General features: G+C 43.2%; 1 protein-coding gene across 7 annotated transcripts in view; it reads left to right on the forward strand.

Moving 5' to 3' along the window:
- GPM6A (glycoprotein M6A) overlaps window positions 1–24740 on the forward strand; it is a 419024-nt gene that overhangs the window by 109632 nt on the left and 284652 nt on the right. For 2 of the 7 annotated variants that reach the window (XM_019481376.2, XM_019481377.2), the window contains exon 1: window positions 23910–24319. The exons of 4 other annotated variants lie outside the window; for them this stretch is intronic. In XM_019481376.2, the coding sequence (XP_019336921.1) occupies window positions 24283–24319 (37 nt within the window). In that variant the 5' untranslated portion in view covers window positions 23910–24282. Of the gene's footprint in view, window positions 1–23909; window positions 24320–24740 lie in introns of those variants that run through there. One more of the 7 variants, XM_019481379.2, reaches the window with a different exon arrangement.

Here is a 24740-nt window from a genome sequence, read left to right on the forward strand (position 1 = left end):
ATTTTGCAACTTTTCTTTGTTCCCTAGTGGGAATATCGGATAGATTCAGTTTAATAGGAAGCAGAAGCAAGTGACTGATGAACAACAGTGTAGCTGGCACCTTCACAATGAATCTACTGTAGTTGCTTGCTAGCTCAAACCTTGACAAGGAGACCTCAGTGGGACATCTGTACCTGTTAGCTTCCCAACACTTCCTGCTGCTGCTAAGTTTATTTTGTAGCTTTCCAGTTTTATCTTCTTTGGCCAACTCATCAGGCCAAGTGCTTTTTATATTGTGTAAATCAGCATTAGACCTCCTGTAATTATGCCGTCAAGGCTGGCATGAAGACTCTGAAGGAAAATAACTTCCCTTACTACTTTTTATTTATTTATTTATTTATTTTTAGCTGCATAAATCTGGCTGATACCAATGTCTGACACTACCTATGAAGTGTGGAGTTTCTTGCTTCCCCAATCCTTTTCCAATTCCCAGCAACTCTGTCACATGGTTATCTCTTAAAACTATAATGAGCTGCAGATTTTCTCACAGGATATTATCATGGTAAAAGGCTGAATATACGTTAGGACCTCTCTACACATGCAGGTAAAAGCACGGTAGATTTAATTCATGATCCACACTATTGCACCTCCTGACATGCAAAACATGCATGGCAGGAGGTGTGATTGTGGGATTGCACATTAGATCCCATATCACTTTAGTGCCAGTGCTCCCCCTGCACCAACCAGAAGCAAGCGCCTGTGGCTGGGAGCCCCTTCATCTGAAGGGACTCCCAGCTATGGGGGTGCACCATGCCCTGTGCTTGGGAGATTGTAGCAACTGTGATCTCCCAGCTGTGGGGTGCATACCATGCATCCCTATGACTGGAAGATTATAACAGCTGTGATCTCCCAGCTGTGGGGGACTCCATATATCCCACAGCTGGGAGATTACAGCTGCAGGGTGCATCAAGCACCCCTGCAGCTGGGAGATGGCAGCTGTGCCCTGTGGCTGCCAGGACCCAGAGTCCCACAGCTGCCTAGAACAGCAGACACTGAGTGTCCCCTCAGTTGCAAGACTCCCAGGCCCAGCTGGGCATGGTGCATCCCTGTGGCTGGGAGCCGTCAGCAGATAGGACTGCCAGCCACAAGGGAGGCCCTGCTAGAGATGCAAATTAAAGCTGGATAGGTTGGACCTTTTTATGGCATGATAACTACTTTGCACATATAGCTGGTCTCAGTTTAATTGTGCTGTTAACCAGTTAATTGTGCAGTACCTATAATATATAAGGGGGCCTTAGTCAAAGGCTGAAAGTTTGATTTTTATTATTCTTTTGAAATATTAATAGTTAGATGTTGATGTTACAGTTTTAAAGGACAGTATTTTATTAGAAAAGAATTTTAGGTGATTTTTTTTTTAGTTTATCTGTGTTTTTTTCTTTCCTCATTTTGTCTTTTGTGGTTTTTGAATGTCTGCCAATGATGATTTTGACTCATCAGCCCATCAGAATGTCACCCACATATTTCATTTAAAATGTTGCACCTTGCATTCACTTGCATTTCCTTTGGCCTTCAATTTTGTCATAAGAGTCTGAGATCAAGCATTAATTGCTGATATTGTTTAACATACTTTTATGTCCTGTGGTTACATGGAAAGAACAGACACAGACAGCAAGATGTAGTTCCTGCCCCAACAAAGTTGCAGTATAATGGTATGTGGACTGTGGAATAAGAGATGACTAAGCTATGTTTTATACTAGCTAGCTTGGGAATGGGTATCAGTCTAGCCACAGCAGCATGATGTTTGGTGCGAGCTAATCAGCCCTTTCTCAGGAAATTTAATTTTTACATTTTCCCAAAGCACTGATAGTGGTCATAGAGAACAAAAATAAGGTGTCTAAAGCTAAGTACAGGTGTTCAAGAAATCCATGGCAGAAGGGCTCTAACTTTCAAGCTTTAAGTGCCCCCATTTAGGTTAGGAGGAAGCAGAACAGGTTAGCCCTTGTTGGAGCCTGCCTGCATGACCCAAGTGAAGCAGGTAGGAGGGACTCTTGCATGCCTCCCAGCGTGCCCCGTTGGTTCCCTGGAGTTCCAAAGACTCCTGAGTGGAGCTGAATGGCCAAACCTACCCTGATTGACTGGCAGGGAGATCACAGTCAGCCATCTAGATCTGTTGCTTCAGTGGCTTATCATGGCATGCGCTCTCATGGCCATAAACTACAAGCCAGCTGTCCCATGCATGGCCACTCAGCATGCCCTGTGCCCACCAAATGTGTGCCCATGTTGTGGTACTGTCTCCCCATTCAAGGACCCGCAGACCTGTGGCTCTCACCCATGCCTGGGGCTTATGTCTGGCAACCAGCCTGAGTTGGGGGGGCTGCCTGTTCCTGCCAAGGCTATATTGCTCCTCCGCAGTGAGAACCAGGCCATGGGGAGTGGAAGAGCCCTGTGCCTATGGGGCAACCACCGGTGATCCAGGAGCATGTCCTATTAACTCCCTAGCCTGGCGCTGCAACTCTGTCAGCTCCACCGCACCGTAGAGTGTCTCCTCTAAACAGCAGTTGGTCATCTGATGCTCCCGGTCCTGCAACGTGGCAGCCTGGGTGTAAGCATCCGCTGCTCTGTCGATTTCCCTGTACATGTCCTGATTCATTCCCCTGACAATCTCTCAGCCCAACAGGAGTCTGTGGTATGTGGCCTGAACTCAGAGACTGACAGGAGCTTGTAATATTTCTTCTTCATTTCACCAGTGCCTTGTATGCACATCTTTCATTCACTCATCAGGTCCTCAGCCACCTGTCTTGGACTCACTGTGCGGGCCACTGCAAGTTGGCATTCAGTGCACAAATGTGGAGCCTGCAGGCAAGGGGGAGTCCTTGCTTAGCTTGCAGGAGTTGGTTGAGGGGGCAGGTCTGTGGCTGAGATGAATCTGTGATGGTGGGAGAGGGTTTGGGGGTTGCCCTGAGAGGTCAATAAGTGAGTGCTTATGCTGCATGAATCAGGATCAGCCGGCACCCATTGAACTTTACCCGTGGATTGTATCAGAAGGGGGAAAGTGCCGCTGGGTCACTTGCTAACCTGTCCAGGTGCAAAATCTTCAAAAGGGATGTGGCCAGCCTGGAAAGGGTTCAGAGGAGGGCCACCCGCTTGGTGAGAGGGCAGCAGGACAGGCCCTATGAGGAGAGACTGAAGGACCTGAACCTGTTCAGCCTCAGCAAGAGGAGGCTGAGGGGGGACCTGGTGGCTGCCTAGAAGCTCATCATGGGGGATCAACAGCAAACAGGTAGAGCCCTTTTCTCCCCAGCACCACCTGGGGTGACAAGGAACAATGGTCATAAGCTGATGGAGAATAGGTTTAGGTTAGAGATCAGAAGGCAATATTTTACAGTTAGGGTGGCCAAAATCTGGAACCAACTTCCCAAGGAAGTGGTCCTCGCCCCTACCCTGGGCAAGTTCTAGAGGAGGTTGGATGATCACCTGTCTGGGGTCTTGTGACCCCAGCATTCATTCCTGCCTGTGGCAGGGGGTCAGGCTAGATGATCTGTTCAGGTCCCTCCTGACCCTAGCTACTATGAAACTATGAAACCTGGGAGCCATTGTGGCATGAAGAGCTGAGCAGTTTCCCATGTGGGAATCCTTCCATCAACATGTGTCCCTTTCCAGGAGTGAGAGGGAGTTTTTTGGAAAGGGGACTTTTTTTTCCTCATTTCTGCTGCATGGCTAATGCAGTGGTTGTCAGACATAGCTGCATTGTATCTCCTGCCTCTGACATGGGGGTCATTATTACTACTGGCAGCCATTGGTCTTGTGAGGTAGGTACTCCTGGGGGTACTTTGTAAAACTGCTGTTTACCCTTTTGCCAGCTGAGCTCAAGAAATGCTATCAATACCTTTGTTGAGAGCTTTGAGGGGGAGGGGAAGCTGTTTATGTTGAAGCACTTGACATATCTATGCTTAGGCTTGAATCTCCCATGAAGCACAGCATGGCCCTAACAGAATTGGCAGTTTCCCAAACTGCCACTTGTGTCCCCATTCTTGGCTGTTGCGAGCACATGGGTCAGGTTCATCCATGGTCCCAGCAGTGCTTATTGAGGTCTTGGTGTCTGTGGGTGTGTTGAAGGGTGGGTGGATGGATGGAAGCAGCGATGGATGCTCAAGGATGAAGTTCCCAGCGTGTGGTTCTCACTCTCAGTTCAGAGGCTTGTTGCCCCTGCTCCTGCTTCACTTGGGCTTGGCTGCTCAGGTCACCTCCAGAATCTCGAATTGTCCAGGGGCTTTCAGCTGACACCCCATGATTCTGGCAACACACCTGGCTCGGTCCACAGCCCACATGGTGCCTTGGGTCATGGGGTGTCTCTCTTTTGCCCCTGGCTTTGAGATAAAGTGTCCCCTCACTACATTCTCCCCCCCTTTCTCTCCCTCCCCCCCCCACTGAACTACTTAGTTGATGCCACATTCATCCAGGTTTATCTTAGAGTGGGATCTGTCATTTTACAGCACTCTGTATATCCTGACAGTATGCTCAGTTATGGCTGTAGAGCACTTTCTACCACACAAGAATTGTAACTTCTGTACATGGCTGAAAAGCTCTCATTGATTCTAGCAGGGTAGCATGAGAACCTAATTAGAAACAAGAATTAATAGGTAAGCATAATGTGGAAGGAGTGGGGAAATTACATGGGTTAAATTACATGCAGAATTACATTTAGTGGTGTTGCATCATTTTGAGTATCTTTTGTTTTGTTTTCATTGACAAATAGTATCACTGTTCCTAGTTGTCACCAAATCTACCCTTCTTTAAAGGGCTGATTCTTATAGACAAGGTGTCATTGCAAAAGTGGGTCTTGCCACAGTGTTTGAAGGAGGAAATAATATTTGCAAATAGTTTCCTCCGTGTTGGTGTTATTTTTAGTAAGTAACATTCACAAAGTCCTATTGACATCCACAGGGTCTGTGTGTGCAGAGCATTGCTGTATGTTGGGCAATAGGGTAATTATATGCAGTAAAAATATTCAATGGTAGAATATTATTAAATAAAAATGTACCATGTTATTTCTTAAAAGTTAGCAAATCCCTTATTTATGGATGGTTTTCCACTAATACTTAATTAGGTCAAGGATAACATAGAGCATGCTTTTGCTTGGCTATGCCTTTCTAAGTATTACTCATGTATTCAAATGTATTCCAGCTGCCATAATGGACATAGCAGAAGCGCTCAAGTCATGGCCCTGTCAGATTTTAATGAATCTGCAAATTCTGCTAAATGCCTACTATCAACAATCTTAGACAGGACATAGGAAGAAGAAGAATGTATTCAAATGAAATTTGGGATGCATTGAACTGAATAGGAGTTTTATATTTGACTTTACTTACATCAAGATTTTACCCTGAATCTACTGTTTAGAGATCCTATCATTAAAATTCTCAATCTATGTTTATGGACCAGACATTGAACAACAGCAATTCAATGTCACACTGTTTTTTTGTTTCCTGGAGTGAGAAGCAGTAATTTTTTGGAGAGAAAAAGATGCAGTTATTGCTTAATTGAACACCATGCCTCTATATAGTGGTAGCAACTTCGTGTTGTGGCCTTGTTGGATTTTTCCAATGATAGGATGTTCACGGTATAATGAAGTTTCTATGCAAAATGAAAGTCAGTACTGATATGAATCAGCTCTAACTTCAGCAGACTTTTTATATTGATTTAGGTCAGCTTTGGATCCAGGTTGAGAGCAGTAATTTTGTTCTCAAGTTTTTTTGTTACGGAGAAAAAACACACTATATTTATGTGTGCTCACTCGCTATCCTTCTCTCCCCCCCTGCCCCCCCCCCATGCTTTCCTTAACTGAAGTAAGTTATTTAGAGTGAAATTAGATGTGGTTGGAAATAGGTTGATTGCCATCAGAGGTTTGCTACCTTTTCTCCTCGATGCCTTACCCACTGGTTTATTGAAACCCCCAACTTAAATTATGTCTTCTATCTTGGCCAACATGAAGAGCTGAACCAGTGTCCTCTAAACCTTTGTACTCAAGACACTTTAGAGGGCAAGAGAGAGATGATTTCTTTAATGGCCTTGGATTAGGAGGATATGTAATATATATTGGGTCTAATAATTAGGGTTCATCTGAAGTTTATTTTAACCTTATACTTGCCGGCCGTCATGTACTATGAGACCCTATGCTCGATCCCTTAGCAGCAGCCCTTCCCAAGCTGGTAAGCACTGCTGAACTTCTGGATAGAAGGTCAACCACACATCCACTTGTCTCCTTACACCTTTTATGGTGTGATTGGAAATGATCTTGGTGCAGTAAATTCAACCACATGAAACCATCCAGCAACAATTCTGTTGTCTGCCACTTTCAGCATTTTTGCACGCCACTTTGTCTTTGTCTGGGCTTTTCTTTACTCATAGGCAAGGAGAGAAGAGACTGATTCCTAGAAAGGTCTGTCTTGTGTATTACAAGTCAGTACTATGCGGATGATTAGTGTGGCCTACAAGTCATGATATAGATGAGAAAGTGTGGCTCATGTGGCCTGACTGTTTGAGGGCAGCCTTCCTGGTTGACTCTAAAGATCAGTGTAGGTGTTTACCCACACTAACCAGCATATCAAGTGTGGAATAATATAACATCCTCCAGCTTCAGCAAGATGCTTCAATGATGGGGGAAAAAACCCCTAAATAACTCTTGAGCTCAGTAGGAACTGTGTTATGAAACTCCATGAATATGAACTTTGGTGCAAATTGACCACAGAGGAAGTCAAAGGAATCTTAGAGCTCTTAAACACATTAAGTTACGAAAGCCTTTAAATTAATTAGTTATAATTAAGACACAGATTATAAAGACAGAAGGGACCACCATGATCATTTAGTCTGACCGCTTCATAACAGAGCTCATAGGACTTTCCTAAATTATTTTATGTTTGACTTAGATCAGATGTCTTTTAGGTACATATCCAGACTTGATTTACAAATGTTCAGGAATGGAGAATTCACCACAATCCTTGATCAGTTTCTTTAGGGGTGATTTATACCCAGATTGTAACATACAATGCTGGTTGTTTTTGTTTTTTTCTCATCTGAATTGTGTAGCTTTAAGTTTCAACCACTGGACCTTGTTTTGCCTCTGATGACTAGACTGAAGTCTCCTGCTACCGGATATCTGTCCCCCCAATAAGTACATATAGACTGTGATCAAATGGCACTACAGTCTTCTCCTTATTATCTAAACATAGTTAACACCTCTACTTTAAAGCATGAGACTTCTCACCAGTTTTTTCAAAATCCTTCTGGAATTCTAGACACCAAAGCTGGACAAAATATTACAGCAGTGGTTCACATCAATGCAAACTATAAGACTATCACTATTACTACCCAGTGTTCCTCTACTTATACTTGCAATATTTGTGTTAGCTCCTTATTGGTCAGAATGCTGTTCTGGAAACTCATGTTCAGTGGACTCTCCTCCATCCTTTTTAGTCATTTCTTCCCAGATAAGAGTTCCTCATCCTTTAAGTAGGGCTTTAATTCTTTGTTCCTGGATATATGATTTTACATTTGATCGCATTAATACATACAGTATTTGCTTCCACTCAGCTTACCAAAGTTTGTCAAGCCTTTAACATTTTTGGTGGAGACAGTAGCAACACCTACATTGCTGTGTGAATTTTAAGTTTAGAATATTTTATCCCCAATATTTAAGTTTTCAATAAGAAAAAAAATAGTGGGCTAAATACGTGATATAAACTGGCACTGCTCTCTGTCAAAATCATTGTGGCATTGTGGTTTATACCAGCTGAGGGTCTGGCCTAGTAAGAATCAAAAATATTAAAGACTCTTCTGGTTTAGAAGATTCATGCAGCAGTCCAAGGCTGTAAATGCGTCTATACAAATGCTCATAGTATTGGGAATAAGCAGGAGGAACTCACTCTCCAAAAAGCCTGTTCAAACCCAGACATAGTAGGGCTCACAGAAACCTAGTGGGATTCATCCTACGACTGGGCGGTTAACATTAGGAGCTATAGGCTATACAGGCGGGATAGAACAGGAAGGAAAGGCGGGGCTGTGGCGCTGTACATCAAAGAGCAATATACATCCTCTGCCAGCAGGATGGGGTCAGAGGGGGGGCAGGCTGAAGTGCTCTGGGTTGTGGGGAAAGGGACTTAACGGTGGGGATCTACTACAGACCTCCCAACCAAGGGGAAGAGCTGGACCGCGAATTCTTGGGTCAGCTTGCAGAGGCACTTAAGGCAAGGGATATAGTTGTCATGGGTGATCTAAATTACCCAGACATCTGCTGGGAGGAGCAGTCAGTCAGGTCAGACTGCTCACGGAGGTTCCTGGCCGAGATAGAGGACCTCCACTTAACCCAGGAGGTGCATAGTTCTATCAGGGGGAATGCCCTGCTGGACCTGGTCCTGGCCACAGGTGATGACCTGGTAAGAGGGCTCCAGGTCCTCTACCACCTGGACGATAGCGATCATCGCTTGCTGGAGTTCACCATCCAGCGCAGGGTGCCTAGAGCCTGCAGCAAGGCAGTAGCCCTAGATTTTAAGAGTGCCAATTTCAATGAATTGAGGAGATTAGTGGGAGAGGCGCTGGGGGCCCTCGAGAGTAGGGGAACTCAGTGCCCAAGATGAGTGGTCATTCCTTAAGAAGACGATACTCAGAGCCCAAGGGGTGACAATCCCAACAAGAAGCAAGGGGGGGCAACAGTGCCCAAAAGACCCCTGGCTCACCAAGGGCATTCACAAATGCCAGATTGTCAAAAAGGATGCGTACACCCGGTGGAGGGGAGGGGCTATCACCAAAGAGGAGTATACCTCCACCGCTCGGGTCTGTAGGGGGGCTGTTAGAAACGCTAAGGCAGATATGGAGCTAGGGCTAGCATCAAGGATCAAAGATAATAAAAAGTCCTTTTTTAAATATATAGGGAGAATGAAGACTGCACCGGGTAATGTGGGGCCCCTGCAGTATATGCTTGGCAATCTGCTGGTTTCACCAGAGGAGAAAGCAGACCTCTTTAACAAATTCTTTGCCTCCATTTTCTTGTACAGGGACTGGGTCTCCCCAACCAAGATTCCAAATGGACTCGGGAGAAATGCTGCCAGGCCTAAGGTCGGGGAGGACTGGGTTAGCTTCTGGAGGGGCTGGACGTGTTCAAATCAGCAGGTCCAGATGCTCTCCACCCCAGGGTGTTGAGGGAATTGGCAGGGGTTATTGCGGGGCCCCTGTCACGGCTTTATGAGCACTCGTGGTGCTCTGACCAGGTGCCAGATGACTGGAAGAAAGCCAACGTGGTCCCCATCTTCAAAAAAAGGGAAGAGGGAGGACCCCGGCAACTATAGGTCCATTAGTCTTGCTTCAATCCTAGGGAAACTATTTCAGAAGATCATCAAGGAGCACATCTGTGATGGGCCAGCAGCTGGGATGATGCTCAAGGGCAACCAGCACAGTTTCATTAGGGACAGGTCCTGTCAGACCAACCTGATTGCCTTCTACAATCAGGTCACAAAAGCATTGGACGCAGGTGTTGCGGTGGATGTAGTCTTTCTGGACTTCAGCAATACTTTTGACACTGTCTCCCACCCCATTCTCATCAAAAATCTAGGCGACTGTGGTATTGATGCTTACACAGTCAGATGGATTGCAAATTGGCTGAAGGGTCATACTCAGAGGGTAGTGGTGGACAGGTCTTTTTTGACCTGGAGGGAAGAGGGCAGTGGAGTCCCCCAGGTCTTGGTCCTTGGGCCCAAACTGTTCAATTTCTTTATTAGTGACTTGGATGACGGGGTTAAAAGGAGCCTGTTTAAATTTGCTGATGATACCAAGATTTGGGGTGAGGTGGGCATGCTAGTAGGGAAGGACAGATTACAGCAGGACATGGACAGGTTACAGGGGTAGGCTAACAAAAATAGGATGGGTTTTAATACTAACAAGTGCAGGGTGCTGCACTTGGGCAGTAGGAACCAGCAGCACGCTTATAAGCTGGGAAACTGCCTTCTCGAGAGCATGGTGGCAGAAAGAGATCTTGGAGTCATTATTGACTCCAAGATGAACATGGGCCGACAATACGAGGTCACGGTCAGTAGGGCTAACCGTACCTTGTTGTGCATCTACAGGTGCATCTCAAGCAGGGCCAAGGAGGTGATCCTCCCCATCTATGCGACACTGGTCAGGCCAGAGCTGGAGTACTGTGTTCAGTTCTGGGTGCCGCACTTCAGGAGGGATGTGGACAGCGTTGAGAGGGTCCAGAGGAGGGCCACTTGCATGATCTGGGGACAGCAGGGCAGACCGTACGAAGAGAGGCTACAGGACCGTAACCTGTTCAGCCTTCGCAAGAGAAGGCTGAGGGGGAGCCTAGTGGCCGTCTATAAACTCACTAGGGGGGACCATCAGGGTTTGGGAGAGACCCTGTTTCCCCTAGCGCCCCCTGGGATAACAAGAAATAATGGCCACAAGTTGTTGGAGAGTAGGTTTAGACTAGATATCTGAAGGCACTACTTCACAGTCAGGGCAGCTAGGATCTGGAACCAACTTCCAAGGGAAGTAGTGATGGCTCCTACCCTGGGGGGTACCTGGCTTGGATCATTTGAGCCCAGTTTTCTCTCCTGCCCAGGGCAGGGGGTCGGACTTAATGATCTACAAGGTCCCTTCTGACCCTACTTCTGTGAATCTATGGATAAGAAGATGTATGCACCATATACAATGGTAGCAATCTGGATGTGCTTTAGAATAAAAAGTGTAATGCTTTGGATTTAGCACACATGGCCTTCATTTATCAACTGATCAGGCTATATTTTATTATGATCAAAATGTAAAAACGTCAGCCTTCTAGTTCTAATTCTAGAAGCCCATCTGGTCAAAATTCAAGTTTTAAAGTGGTGGTAAGTATGGAGATACATATTAAGATGGGTAAATGATCAAAGGCACCATATAAATCTAATATATAATAATTCTCTTTTTGGCAAAAGTAGCCTCTAGTAGAGTTCTGTCAGTGGAAGGAGAATGTTTTTTTAAATGTCCAGTTTTAAGACTTATATGCTGTAATACATGATGTTGGGAATTTTCTCATTAGCAGAAAGCATCTTTAACCAGATGAAAATTTTAGAAAGTGTTCACTTTCTAAAGCAAGGCTCTCCTTGATTTATCTTATGTTTGGTTGAAAATACAAAGCATGACACTGAGAGCAGGCAAATTAGATTCTTTATTCTCTTTACTGTATATAATTTTTCAGTCTTATAAGGAGGGAAAATAAGCGGTCACTGGGGTAGAATGAAACAAGTGATAAATATATTGAAATACAAGACAATAATAGTAAGAGACAAAAAAGAGGCAAATGTAGGAGAGTGATAAGGGAATAAGGAAAAGAGCCACAACCGTTACCTTTTTAAAACATATAAAGTTCAAGCCACAACTCAATTGAAAAACAATATCCATCTTTTTTCATAGATTTCATAGACATTTGAGCTGGAAGGGACCCCAGAGGATCATCGAGTCCAGCCTCTTGCCCCAGGGGCAGGAAGTCAGCAGGGATTATAGGATCCCAGCAAGATAAGCATCCAAATGTGTCTTGAAGGCGTTCAAAGTGGGTGCTTGAACCACCTCCGGCAGTAGTCTATTCCAAACCTTGGGGGCTCGGACAGTGAAGAAGTTCTTTCTTATGTCCAGCCTGAATCAGTCACGGTGGAGTTTGTGACTGTTTGAACTTGTCATCCCTTAGGGTGCTCTGAGTGAACAGACATTCCCCCAGATCCTGATGAGCACCCTTGATAAATTTATAGGTGGCCACCAGATCACCCCTGAGCCTGCGATTTTCCAGGCTGAAGAGTCCCATGGCTCTCAGCCTCTCATCATAAGGACTGTTTTCCTGACCTCTGATCATGTGCGTGGCTCTCCTCTGCATTCTCTCAAGCTTCTCCACATCCTTTTTTAATTGTGGAGCCCATAACTGGACGCAGTACTCCAGCTGCGGCCTCACCAAGGCTGAGTACAGCGGAAGAATGACGTCCCAGGATTTGTTTGAGAAGCATCTATGGATGCAAGCCAGTGTTTTGCTCGCTTTACTAGCCACAGCATCACACTGAAGGCTCATGTTTATCTTGTGGTCAACCATGACCCCCAAGTCCCTTTCATCTGTAGTGCTAACCAGCATAGCACTACTGAGCCTATAAGCATGCTGCAGGTTTTTCCTCCCAAGGTGGAGAACCTTGCATTTTTCGGTGTTAAACACCATCAGGTTCTCATCCGCCCATTTCATGAGCCTGTCAAGATCCATCTGGATCACCCTCCTGTCCTCAGATGTGGATGCTTTACCCCAGAGTTTGGTGTCATCGGCAAACTTGGCCAGTCTGCTTCTGACACCAATGTCCACATCATTGATGAAGATGTTAAATAGTAGAGGCTCTAGGACAGAGCCATGAGGGACCCCACTGGTCACAGCGCACCAAGACGATTGGCTCCTGTCGACCACCACCCACTGGGTCCTACCGCGGAGTCAGTTCCTCAGCCAGCAGATCGTGGTGAGGTCAAGGCCACAGTTAGCCAGTTTAGCCAAGAGGTGATCGTGGGATACCAGATCAAAGGCTTTTTTAAAGTCAAGATATACATTGTTGATCTCTTCCCCCTTGTCCAGGTGATAGGTCACCTGGTCATAAAAGGAAATGAGATTGGTCAAGCAAGACCTACCCGCAACAAACCCATGCTGAGTATCCCTCAGGATATCTCCTTCAGCTAGTCTGTTAAGGATGGCCTCTTTGATAATCTTTTCTAAGACCTTCCCCAGGATAGAGGTCAGGCTGATGGGCCTGTAGTTTTCCGCATCTACTTTCCTCCCTTTCTTGAAGATAGGCATGACATTGGCCCTCTTCCAATCATTGAGCACTTCACCAGAGCACCAAGAGCTCTCAAAGATCCATGCCAGGGGCTGAGCTATGATGCTCACCAGCTCCCTTAGTACCCTTAGGTGTAACCCATCAGGGCTGGCTGACTTGAAGGTATCCAGCCTGTCAAGGTGTTCCTTCACACGGTGAGCTTCGATGGAGGGCAAGGAATCTCCCTCACCTGGGCCTCCCTGACCCATAGTGGGCAGGGCCGTCCCATGGGACTGGTGAAAAACTGATGCAAAGTACTCATTTAGCAAGTTCGCTTTTTCATGGGCATCAGTTGTCAGATGTCCCATCTGGTTTAGCAGGGGTCCAATGTTGCCCTTGCTTTTCCTCCGGCTCCCCACATATCTAAAAAAGGACTTTTTATTGTCCTTGATATTTGTAGCTAGCTGGAGTTCCATCATGGCCTTGGCTTTCCTGGTTTGCTCTCTTATACCAGTTCTCTCCCTTCTGTGCATTGTGAGCCAGATCCTCAGTTGATTGTGAACAGGAATATTTCCATTGATTTTTTTTGTTTGTTTGTTTGTTTTTTAGGGGCACCATGCTTAATTACATAAACTGAAGATCTGGTTCCTAATGTCTCTAGGTTATCTGGACAGAAAGATATCTTGAGGATTGGTTTTAAACACACTGGTCTGAGTAGAGCCCTTGTCTCCCACTTTTCTTTCCTCTTTTTTCCCCAGCACCACCTGGGGTGAACAATGGTAATAAGCTGATGGAGCACAGGTTTAGGTTAGAGATCAGAAGGCAATATTTTACAGTTAGGGTTGCCAAAATCTGGAACCAACTTCCCAGGGAAGTGGTCCTCACCCCTACCTTGAGTAAATTCAAGAGGAGGTTGGACAATCACCTGTCTGGGGTCTTGTGAACTCAGCATTCATTCCTGCCTGTGGCAGGGGGTCAGGCTAGAGGATCTGTTCAGGTCCCTCCTGACCCTAGCTACTATGAAACTATGAGTATTGTAGAGGAACATTTCTCCCTATCACTTCAGACATGAAGAGTTTTTGTAGATCTAGGCTTTAGTTCTTAATCCCACCACAGTTTATTCTTTGAACTACAAGGATCATACAGTTAAATATTCACCTTAATTTTCTTTCTTTTCTCTTTTAGGCTTTTTCCCCACTTAGAGCTAACTTTAGTTAATTTTTCATTATTGGAAACACCTCTCTTTCTTAGGCAGACTTAGGGTTTGGGTGAAGTGGTATTTGCTTATCTTGATGGATATCTTTCTGAGTGCTGGTTTACTATACACATTGCTAGACTATGTAGTTAGACACATTTTAAAAATCTTAAAAACAAACAAAATTGATAAGTGCTCTCTGATAACACCTGATAATGGATTTTAGGAATGAAATCTCTTCATTCAATTCCATAGTGTTTAGAATTCTGTTTTTAAACATGCCAATGTTTAATTAACAGAAGTGGGATTTTTTGCATGAAAATTTTATACATATAAGAAATAATATGCAAAACATTTATTTTATGAAACTTTACTATAATTTAGATCAACTCATGGTTTTATTATTTGAACTTGTGTAACCATTTTAAAATGTTCCTAGATCTAAATGACCCCTTCTTCTAATTTTTCCAAGATAGTTGCTGTGTAATTTAGTGTTTGCTTTTATGCTTATTATAGGTTTCTGGATTCCTCACTCAGTTGTTTGTAGTAGTAGTTTTAGTGATAAGTCTAACACTTCACTTTTTATGTATAACTCGATGTACAGTGTTTTACAAAGGTAAGGATTGCCATCCTCATTACTAGGCAGTAAAACGCAGAGTAACAAAAGGATAGGCCCGTGGACCTGAAGTTAGGTGTCCTGCCATGCAGTCCAGTGGTGTAACTGTTGGACCACACTTCATGATATCCTGAGGGGTAGTAAGCGGTCTCTTAAACTCATCAGGTTCTATGTGCTCTTTTTATTAAACTATTTACCAGACCTTGTTTATGAGAGTTGAATGCTCTGTCTCCTTTGCTCGTTATAGGTAGCACTATTGCCCTGTGTTCACTCACTATTAAGTTCATCCCATTTTATTTTAGATGATACAAAGAACTTTGAATGTCCAAGTTTTCGTACTTTGCTGCAGCTGCCCTAAAATTCAGTTGCTTTTCTTCACTTACCTTGTATAATAATTTATTGGCACCTATGGTTTTCTTGCTGTTTATTGAGCATGGAAACACTGGCTGGACAGTTTTTGTAGGAACCTGGAGAGTGTTGTTATTACATCTCTGTACATATTTTGAGTTGTAATGATGGTGAAGAAACAATGAGGGAAACTTGCCTGACAGCACACTCACATGTATAGTTCTTCCTTAGTTGTGCAAAGAGGATACGCACAGTAAATATATTGGGAAACAGAAGGCATTACTTACAGAGTAAGATATTATATAGATCATGAAGACATCAACATTTGTTCAGCTGACTTTTTTCAGTTTCTGCTTGCATTGATCATTTTCTTTGGACCACAGTATTATACTAACATTAGATCACGGTGAATTTTAGCACATTCAGAACAGAACTGCATGCCTATTTTTCTAAAATAGCAGTTGTAGTCCTGAATATTAAGGCAAAGACACACTGGAGATAAAGGAGTGAGAGAATAGAAGGAAGGTGGGACCAACAGAAAGAGACAAGATTGTGCATGTGGTAGAGAAACAGAGAAATAAAAAAAGAAATACTGAAACAATTCAGAAAAAAACCACAAAAAATGGGAGTGGGGAAAAAGTTAAAGCAGATGTAAGTATAATCTTTTGCCGTCTTAATTTACATTACTTTTTATTAATTTCCATGGTAGATAGTATTTGGGACATTAGCTGTCAAGCAGATTTTTGAAGCATTATAGACGAACTTTTTGGATGTTCAGCAACTGGAGACATAAGTATAAAAAGGATTCTTTTTGATGGATGATCTCCACCTGAATACCTGGGGCACTGATCTCTTGAGATTTAAGACTGGCATGACTGATAAGCAAAGCTTTAAACTAAGAAATGAGTCAAGGTTGGGAAACAACTCATATAATCTCCACTCCTGACTTATCAGGTCAAAGAGGATACTGAAATAGAGGAATATCAGAGGGTAGGAAGGTAGATAGCAAGGAAAAAGAAACTTCTAGAACCAATCAGAACAGTACTCAGGTGGTACAGTAAGTGCAAGGACTGTATGTCATCCAGCTAGGCAATGAGGGCTGCTGACTAAGAAACAACTGGGATACATATATTGTAATACACGAGTTAGAATTAGAGTGGCATTGTATGTTAATACTGTGATAAACGGTAAAGAATTAAGAAGGGATAATGCAACAAAATCTGTCTGGGTCGAAATAATTTTTGGGAAGGACAGGGAAGTACTAGTGGTCTGCTGTGGACCTGGAGAGTCAGCTATGAATATAGATAGAGATTTCACTGATGTTGGATAGAGAGAAACCTGGATTATTATTATTATTAGTGGGACCTGGGTTATTATGGGAGACTTTCCGGTATAGACTGGAGAACAAATGCTTCCTTTCTCATATAATAAAAAGAGAACAGGGAAAAAATAGGGGCCATGCTACATTCAGGTAGGGTCAAGAATAAATATAATCTAAGTATGGCCCCAAAATTAAATTTACCTCTGTTTTCAGTTAGGCAACCATGTTGAACTTGGGGGGAAGGGAGGCAGGCTGATGTATCACTGTATAGGAACTGCTGTTACCACAACTGAACAAGCCAAACTCAATAAGCTTAATGCAGTCAGGTTTGGAGTGGGCATCCTAGAATTTTGAAGAAATGGGAACATAAAATTGCAGGTCCAATAATATGCATATTTATTAAATATATCAAGTTAGAGGTATTACTGGATGTTTGGAGAATAGCTAACATAGTACCTATGTCTAAGGCGTGGGGAACCACAGGCCATTTATCTGACCTTAATAATTTGTGAGGATTTGGAACAAATTTTAAAAGAAAGTAATTAAAATTGGAGGTAAAAAGAAAATGGGACAAAATGCAACATAAGATACAAACAGGTGTTCATTTCCAGTGGTGGACATTTTTCAGGGAAAGGGAGCAGTACAGGTATACAACCTGCAACAGCCCCCTCTCTTCTGCTCCTCATGCCTTCCTCTGAACTTTGTGATCCAGTCTGGAAAAGCCTGGGGACTACTGGCTGCTCCAGTCCCATTCTTTGTCTCACTCCTCCATTCTCACTCATTCTTAGTGAGAATGGAGGAGTGAGACGAAGCCCCCTGGCCACTCCTTGCAATGGCGTCCCTAGTGTGAGTGGCTGGTGGGGAGCAAGCAACAGCTGCTCACTCTGCTTGGGTCCCAGTACCTAGGAGCTGAGCAGAGGGAGCGGCATGCCAACTCCCCTCCCCCTTCCCCTCATGCTGGGCAGTGTTGGAATTTGAATGGCTGAATCAGTAATTCAGTAATTCAGCTAAATATTATTATTAAATCCAAAGGCCAGTAGCAGTTGTACAGTTAGTTTAAATGAACTCTTTAAAATACTATTCCAAAATACCAACTATACCGTAGATAGCGATGTTACAATGCCTGTTAATGACTGCACCCATGCAGTAATTACAGTTACGAGCATTTGATTGGGCTGTCACAACTGGGCTTGCAAGAGAAATTCTAAGTATCCCAGGCTGGCTGGCTCCAGCAGATCAAGTCACACCAGCAAAGAACTTCTTTCTCTTGCTCCATCTTATACCCCTACATTTCTCATTGCATCCTAGTTGGAAACATCACCAAATTTGTCTTGCCTTTTCCACACACCAATAAAATGTCCTTTATCTGTTTGTTCCAGATTTCCTAGGAACAACATTCTGCATGCCAGGCTGGTACCACCTCCCCTCAAATGAGCACATCTGTGGCCTTTCACACTCCCTTCTCAGGAAATTAGCATTTTCTGCTTCTTTCTGTCAGCTCGTGTATTCCTATATTGTCATTGTTGTATATGATAAAACATCCCAAGCCCTATTGCATTACATTTCTTAATTCCTAGAGGTGGGTAACAGCAGGTGGCTGCTCCTCCCTTCATCTTATGGTCTATGGGGGTGGGAGCAGCTACCCACTTCCGTCTCTCATGCCTTCTTCAGACTGGCATGATCCCAGTCTGGGGAAGTCCAGGGAGCTCAACTCCAGGGTGGGAAGATGTGGGGAGCATTTCCCTGCCACATCACAGCTCCTGGCCTCAGGTGGAGTCTAACTGGTAGAAAATGAACAGGTGTTCAGTCTTCCAGTAGAAATGTAATGCTTGTATATGGCTATGAATTACCAAAGGTATTTTGTGCCTGATTAATTTAAGGTCTTTCTTAGATAACTGTTGTGTTTTTTTTTTTGTTTTGGGGGTTTTTTTTGCATAAAATGTACAGAAATGTGGGTGTGTACTAATGCGACTTGTTGAAGGCATTGATGGTAGAGAAGGGATACGAGAGGCTAGGAGGTAATGTAGTTGCAGGACATGATTACACTTTCAAACAACTTACCTTTTATACATCACATGGTTTAAGAAGGTCAGTAGTGCCTTAAAAAATGTTTGTTTTTTTGAAAAATCACAATGGGCATCAAGGTACACTTTTTTTCCCCTGAGGCTTATTTCACTGCAAGTAGTAAATGCTGAAAGGACTGTAAACAGTAGAGAGCAGTTGGTCAACCAGAATAGGTATTGGGTCAAGTTTTTGATGGATACATGACAGCTAGAAGTAGTTTAAAAGGAGTGTTTGTTAGCAGGGAGAGTGGTCAGGAACTTACTGTACTGGGTAATCTGATCATTTTAAAGGGATGTCATTAGATAGAAGAGAAGTATCACAGACTGCAGTGTGCTCTTCAGAACGTGTGGAATCTCCAGTAGTTTGAAGACAGAGAGAGAGGCAATAAGACCTCCTGGTTTACTTTCAAGGCCTAAAGAAAGTTAGGGGATACCAGATTCTAGGAGTAGTTTTGTATGGCAGTATGTAGAACCTGCAATTTTTCTCAGAATAATTTGTCTAATTAAACTACTTTATGTTATATATACTTGAAAGGAGAAAGAGGAATGCACAGATGAAATAAGTGTTGGGCATAACAGTAGCCAAGAAGCTTATACTGAAAATTGATTTCATCATAATATATTATGTGCTCTAACAGTGACTGCAAAATGATTAATTTTTGGTTGCCTGGAAAAATAGTTTACATCCTCGTATGCATTCCTTGTTCATCATGTTGTCAGATTCCAGAAGGAATTAATTGGCAACTTCTATGAAGTAAAAATTTTAAAGGAGATTGGGGAGAAACATTTAAAAATTAACAGGTAGCTGGTCTTGACTCATGTTAATGTGTGCAGCTCTACTTGGATATTGCCCAGAAATAGAATTTGGGCAAACAAAATTTATGCACTTGTAATATAGATGACCCTCCACTTTATGCCATTATTTCAGAAGACTGGCTAGTAGAATTGCTTTGTTTATAGAGTATCTAGCTAGACTCAGGCTGGGAGGAGATTAAAAAGCTCAGATTGTTCTTGGAGATTTTGGAGTTGCTTAGCAGAAATAACCAAGTTGATATTGCTTCTAAATAGATTGAGCATTTGTTTGCCTTTTTGCTATTTGTTTGCTATTTGTTTGTTGGAGTGGCCAACTAGGGGCCGTGCTGTTCTTGACCTACTGCTCACAAACAGGGAAGAATTGGTGGGGAATGTAGTAGATGGCATCTTGGGATGAAGTAAGGAAGGCCAAAACACAATTGGAGTTGCAGCTAGCAAGGGGTGAGAAGGATTTCTACAAGTATGTTGGCAGCAAGTGGAGGATCAGGGAAAGTGTGGCTCCCTTACTGAATGAGGGAGGCAACCTTGTGACAGAGGATGGAGAAAATGCTGAAGTGCTCAATGCCTTTTTTGCCTTAGTCTTCACAGGCAAGGTCGGCTCCCAAACTGCTGCACCTGGCAGCATAGTTTGTAAAGGAGGTGATTAGCCCTCAGTGATGAAAGAACAGGTTAGGGACTACTTAGAAAAGCTGGGACTACTTAGAAAAGCAAGCCCATGGGGCTGGATGGGATGCACTTAAGGGTGCTGACAGAGTTGGCTGATGTGATTGCAGATCCAATGGCCATAATCTTTGAAAACTCATGACAAACAAGAGAGGTCCCGGATGATTGGAAAAGGGCAAACATAGTGTCCATATTTAAGAAAGGGAAAAAAGAAGATCCAGGGAACTACAGACCAGTCAGCCTCACCTCAGTCCCTGGAAAAATCATGGAGAAGATCCTCAAGGAATCTATTTCCAAGCACTTGGAGGAGAAAGAGGTGATTAGGAATAGTCAGCATGGATTCACCAGGAGCAAGTCATTCCTGACCAATCTGATTGCCTTCAATGATGAGGTGACTGGCTCTGTGGATGATGGGAGAGTGGTGGAAGTGTTGTACCTTGATTTTTAGCAAGGCTTTTGATACAGTCTCACACAACATTCTCTTAGGCAAACTAAGGAAGTACGGGCTGGATGAATAGATTGTAAGGATAGAAAACTGCCTGGAGCATTAGGCTCAGAGAGTAGTAATCAATGGCTTGATTGAATGAATGTCTAGTTGGCAGCTGGTGTCAAGTGGAGTGTCCTGGGGGTTGGTTCTGGGGCCGGTTTTGTTCAATGTCTTCATCAACAACCTGGAAGATGGCATAGAGTGGACCCTCAGCAAGTCTGCAGATGACACCAAGCTGGGGGAAGCAGTAGACATGCTGGAGGGTAGAGCTAAGATTCAGAGAGACCTAAACCAACTGGAGGGTTGGGCCAAAAAACCCACATGAGGTTCAACAAGGACAAATGCAAAGTCCTGAGATGGAACAGTACCATGTACCAGTACAGGCTGGGGGTTGGTTGGCTAGGCAGCATCTGTGCAGAAAAGTACCTGGGGGTTACAGTGGACAAAAAGCTGAATATGAGCCAGCAGTGTGCCCTTGTCGCCAAGAAGGCTAATTGGTAGGTTGGGCTGCATTGGTAGGTGTGTTGCCAGTAGGTCAAGGGAAGTGATAATTCCCCTCTAATCAGCACTGGTGAGGCCACATCTAGAATACTGTGTTCAGTTTTGGTCCCCCACTAGAGAAAGGATGTGGACAAATTGTAGAGAGTCCAGCGGAGGGAACAGGCTTTTAGAAATCAATTAACCCATGCTGTTCCCCTGGACCATTGTTTTAATATAATATCTACTTTCCTTACAAGCTGATTCCCAAAAGCAAACCCCTAAATATCATTTTCTAGCCATCAGAGAGATGCATTAGCCTAGAACTAGCCTCTGCTCCAGTTCCAATAACTCTACTGCTAAGGATCAGGCCATTAAAATTCCAGCTGCCCTCTGGATGACTTTTGGTTGATTAACCTATTAGAGTCTGCCTGCAGACTCTAAGCCATGGTTAGTCTGAGGCTGTAATGGAGGAGACTGATCTCTAGAGAGGGAAAGATTTTGGACACACCTCTGTTCATAATGTTTTTTATTGGCTAGTGCTAGGCACTTTCTGGCTCAGTATTGCCAGATTGCCATTCTGAGGCACCTAATTATTCTGAGACAATGTACGGGGGATGGACAAGGAATCTTCCTGATCACTTCCAACAGAGCCTTGTAAATAAGTAGAATAGATGGCACAGGGGTTCCTGAATGCACACTGCAGGACTGTACTGGGCTGTTCTCAGACTGTTTTGAGAACACATATTGGGGCACTGAGCACTTCTGAGCCATCTACTCTGCCCAGTTGCCAAATTTCCAAGCAGGATTGAATGGGTGAAATTTATTTTGTCAGTGGTGAATTCAGAGGTAGGAAAGAGGACATATTGACATAGCCATAGTATTATTTCCTGTCTTGCAAACAGTCATTAGTGACTAGGATTGGTTTGATTTTAGTTAAAAAATAAAAAAATAAAAAAAAAATCATGGCTAGTGTTCTGTTTTTTTTTATCATTTTAGTTGCAGTGGTATTTTTATCTTTTTGTGCAGAATGGTCATAGAACTTAAACCTTTTAGAGGGGTCCAACACTGGAGGGGAGCAAATACTTCATTTTCCAAATTAGATCATTGATAATAAGCAATATATAAATAGGAAATAATATTTATTTAAGGGTCAGCAAGACCTATGAAGTGCATCCTGGATATCCTATGCAGGTTATACATTGGCAAATGTGAATGATCTTAGTCCTATAAAGGCAAAGAGAAAATGTAACCATTTGTAGAGAAAATAAGCCATTCAAGGGGTTGCCTTGAGACAGGGAAATTAATGCATATCAAGATTCTTGAGTCACTACTTCCTTTTGTTTGCCAAAAGTTTCCAGTTCCTGGAGTACAGAGTCCAAACAATTTAGTGTTTAACAGGAGAAGCTGTAGGTATCTTAAATTGCAAAGACATTTCAATATTTTGTTAGAGTAGTTACAAGAAAATCTAGATCTAATCCCTTGGGAATTCATTACAACTTTTGCCTAACCCAGGTGGGCAAAATGCGGCCTGTGGGCTGGATGCGGCCTGCCAGGCCATTCTATCCAGCCCGCAGGGCCCCTAAAAAATTAAAAAAATTAATATTTATCTGCCCTTGGCTGCCTGTCATGTGGCCTTTGATGGCTTGCCAAAACTCAGTAAGCGTCCCTCCGCCCTAAATAATTGCCCACCCCTGGTCTAACCAATGTGGTCTGAAGTCCTAGAGATGATGCTAGCTGAACTTAAATGCTGCTGCTTCTTGATCTGTGTTAAAAGGGGTGCAGAAGCAAGTGAAGCACTAGAGTGTTCATTTTTAAAGATGGAAATGATTGATTAGTGAAATAGATCAATGCACATTTTAAATATTTATCTGTATAAACCTCACAACTCTAATGTTATGAATTGGGGCTGTCCAACTGGTGGCCTGCAGGCCGTATGGCTGGTGAAGAGTTAACATGCGGTCCCTGGGCTACCACTCAGCTGCTGCTGCTCCTATTGCTCCAGCTGCTCCTTCTCCCTTCTGTGGCTTCTGCTGCATGCTGCCTCCTAGTGCTGCCCTCTGGGTGTGTGGCCCATGGAGCATGTGGCCTCCGACTGCTTTGAAGTTGGACAGTCCTGGTGTGAACCACTACCATTGTTGCATAACAGGCTGAATAAGTGACTGGTTCCTTTTGGGAGAAGTTATTACATTGGGCTAAGTACTATTTTGTTTCTGTAGAAGGAGCCATTTTCAATTTTGAGACATTTTATGATAAGAATTGGTCACTTTTTTCAGGAGGTGGGAAAGAAGTGCATGGAAGAGCTGTCAAAAAGCTACACGTAGAGTAGAGCAGTAGAGTTGCACATTGTGTGCACTCTTATTGCTTTTTCTGTTATGTACTGGAGCTCTTAAGATGATGCTATGTCACTCAGACTAAGGTAAAAAAAATGCTAATTTATTGCTAGACTGCAGCGTTCAATTTGCATTCCAAATCAGACTGCAGAGCTCCCCAAATGAGTAGGTGCCCTCACAGTGTACTTAACCTATGCTTTCCCCAGTCAATCCATGATGTGTGTGCGTGTGCGTGTTCCTTCACCATCTTGAAAAGGTTCCATTTCTTAATGAGAAATTGCAGCCTGCAGATAATTTTTGCAAGCTATAGGTAAAAAAAAAAAAAGTTTAATAATTTTTCTAGCCTTCTATCTTAAATTTGTGAGTACTCAGGAGAAGAGACAATGCCTTAGTGATTTGATGTACAGTCAATAATTCTCTTTTTTACAGTCTGCTTTATATATAAATGAACTGCAAAGGTGCATCCCTTTTAAATAAACCTTCTACCCATCCCCTGGAATAATTTCTAGAATGGGTGTAATAATATTTATTTCAAATACTCATTATACCCAAAAAATTTAGGTATATGAGAGAGGGGGAAATGAAGAGGCATTAAGTTATGTATGCATCTGAGAGGGAGAGAGAGAATGAGAGAGACAACTAATGCAGCATAAAGAACCCACAGGCATCTGGGCTTTCCCACTTTGGTAGCAAATAGGGGGAATTATGGGTTGGTGGTCTGCTTCATGTTAGGAGGACACCCCTCCATCTGTTCTCACTGCAGCCTGTTTCCAATTTAAAACACAGATTTCAATACAAACCTCAATTTCTTTTCTCCATTTTATATGCAAAGCGAGGCTTATGAATCAGTGTCACTGCTCCTGGGACTCGGACCAAATTTCCCCCCAAAATTCACGAGCTATTCATTTGAATACCTGCTTACAGTGGTACACAATGGACAGCTTTGAGAAGAAAAATTGATAATCTTCACGGAAGAGTAATTTGAATGAAATTACACTTGACAGCCTGTCTCCAAGCAAACAAGGAGAGTGAGGGAGCCTTAGCTAAGCTCTGAGGACTTGCCTAAGCCTCTGCTGTTGGAGCTTCCCAGGGAAAAAAAAACACTTCACACTTTTTTCCTACATCTAATTGAAGCTTTTGATTTAATTCTGTGTAGCAGTTTGTAGTGAAGAAAGGTAGCCATGGAAGAGAATATGGAAGAGGGACAAACACAAAAAGGTATTGTGATAAAATAATTTTCTGCTTGCAAGTAGGTAGTTATTTTGCAGTTCCTTATTTGCTTTAGTTGCATGTCTATATAAGGCTAGTGAATATTCTCATGTAGCTGATGTGGGCTAAGATTTTTCTTTACATTTTGCCCATTTGATTTCTTACACTAGCGTCTGGCATTAATATCGTGATTGTTCACAAATATTAAAGACTCACAGAATGCAAATGAAGAATCTTACATCTATAGGAGTAACACTGCAAGTATTTAATGTGGAATGTTTCCCAGAGCAGTCTTTGTTAACCTTCATTTATTTCATGTTTTCACGCTTGTCTAGCAGGGTCAAGGGAACCCAGTGTGAACTGAGAGAGAGCCACTCACATAATATTTGGAGCTCGTTGCATTTAGAGACCTAACAATGAAACCATTATT

Source organism: Alligator mississippiensis, chromosome 2 (assembly GCF_030867095.1).
Source record: "Alligator mississippiensis isolate rAllMis1 chromosome 2, rAllMis1, whole genome shotgun sequence".
In the NCBI taxonomy this organism is placed as follows: domain Eukaryota; kingdom Metazoa; phylum Chordata; order Crocodylia; family Alligatoridae; genus Alligator; species Alligator mississippiensis.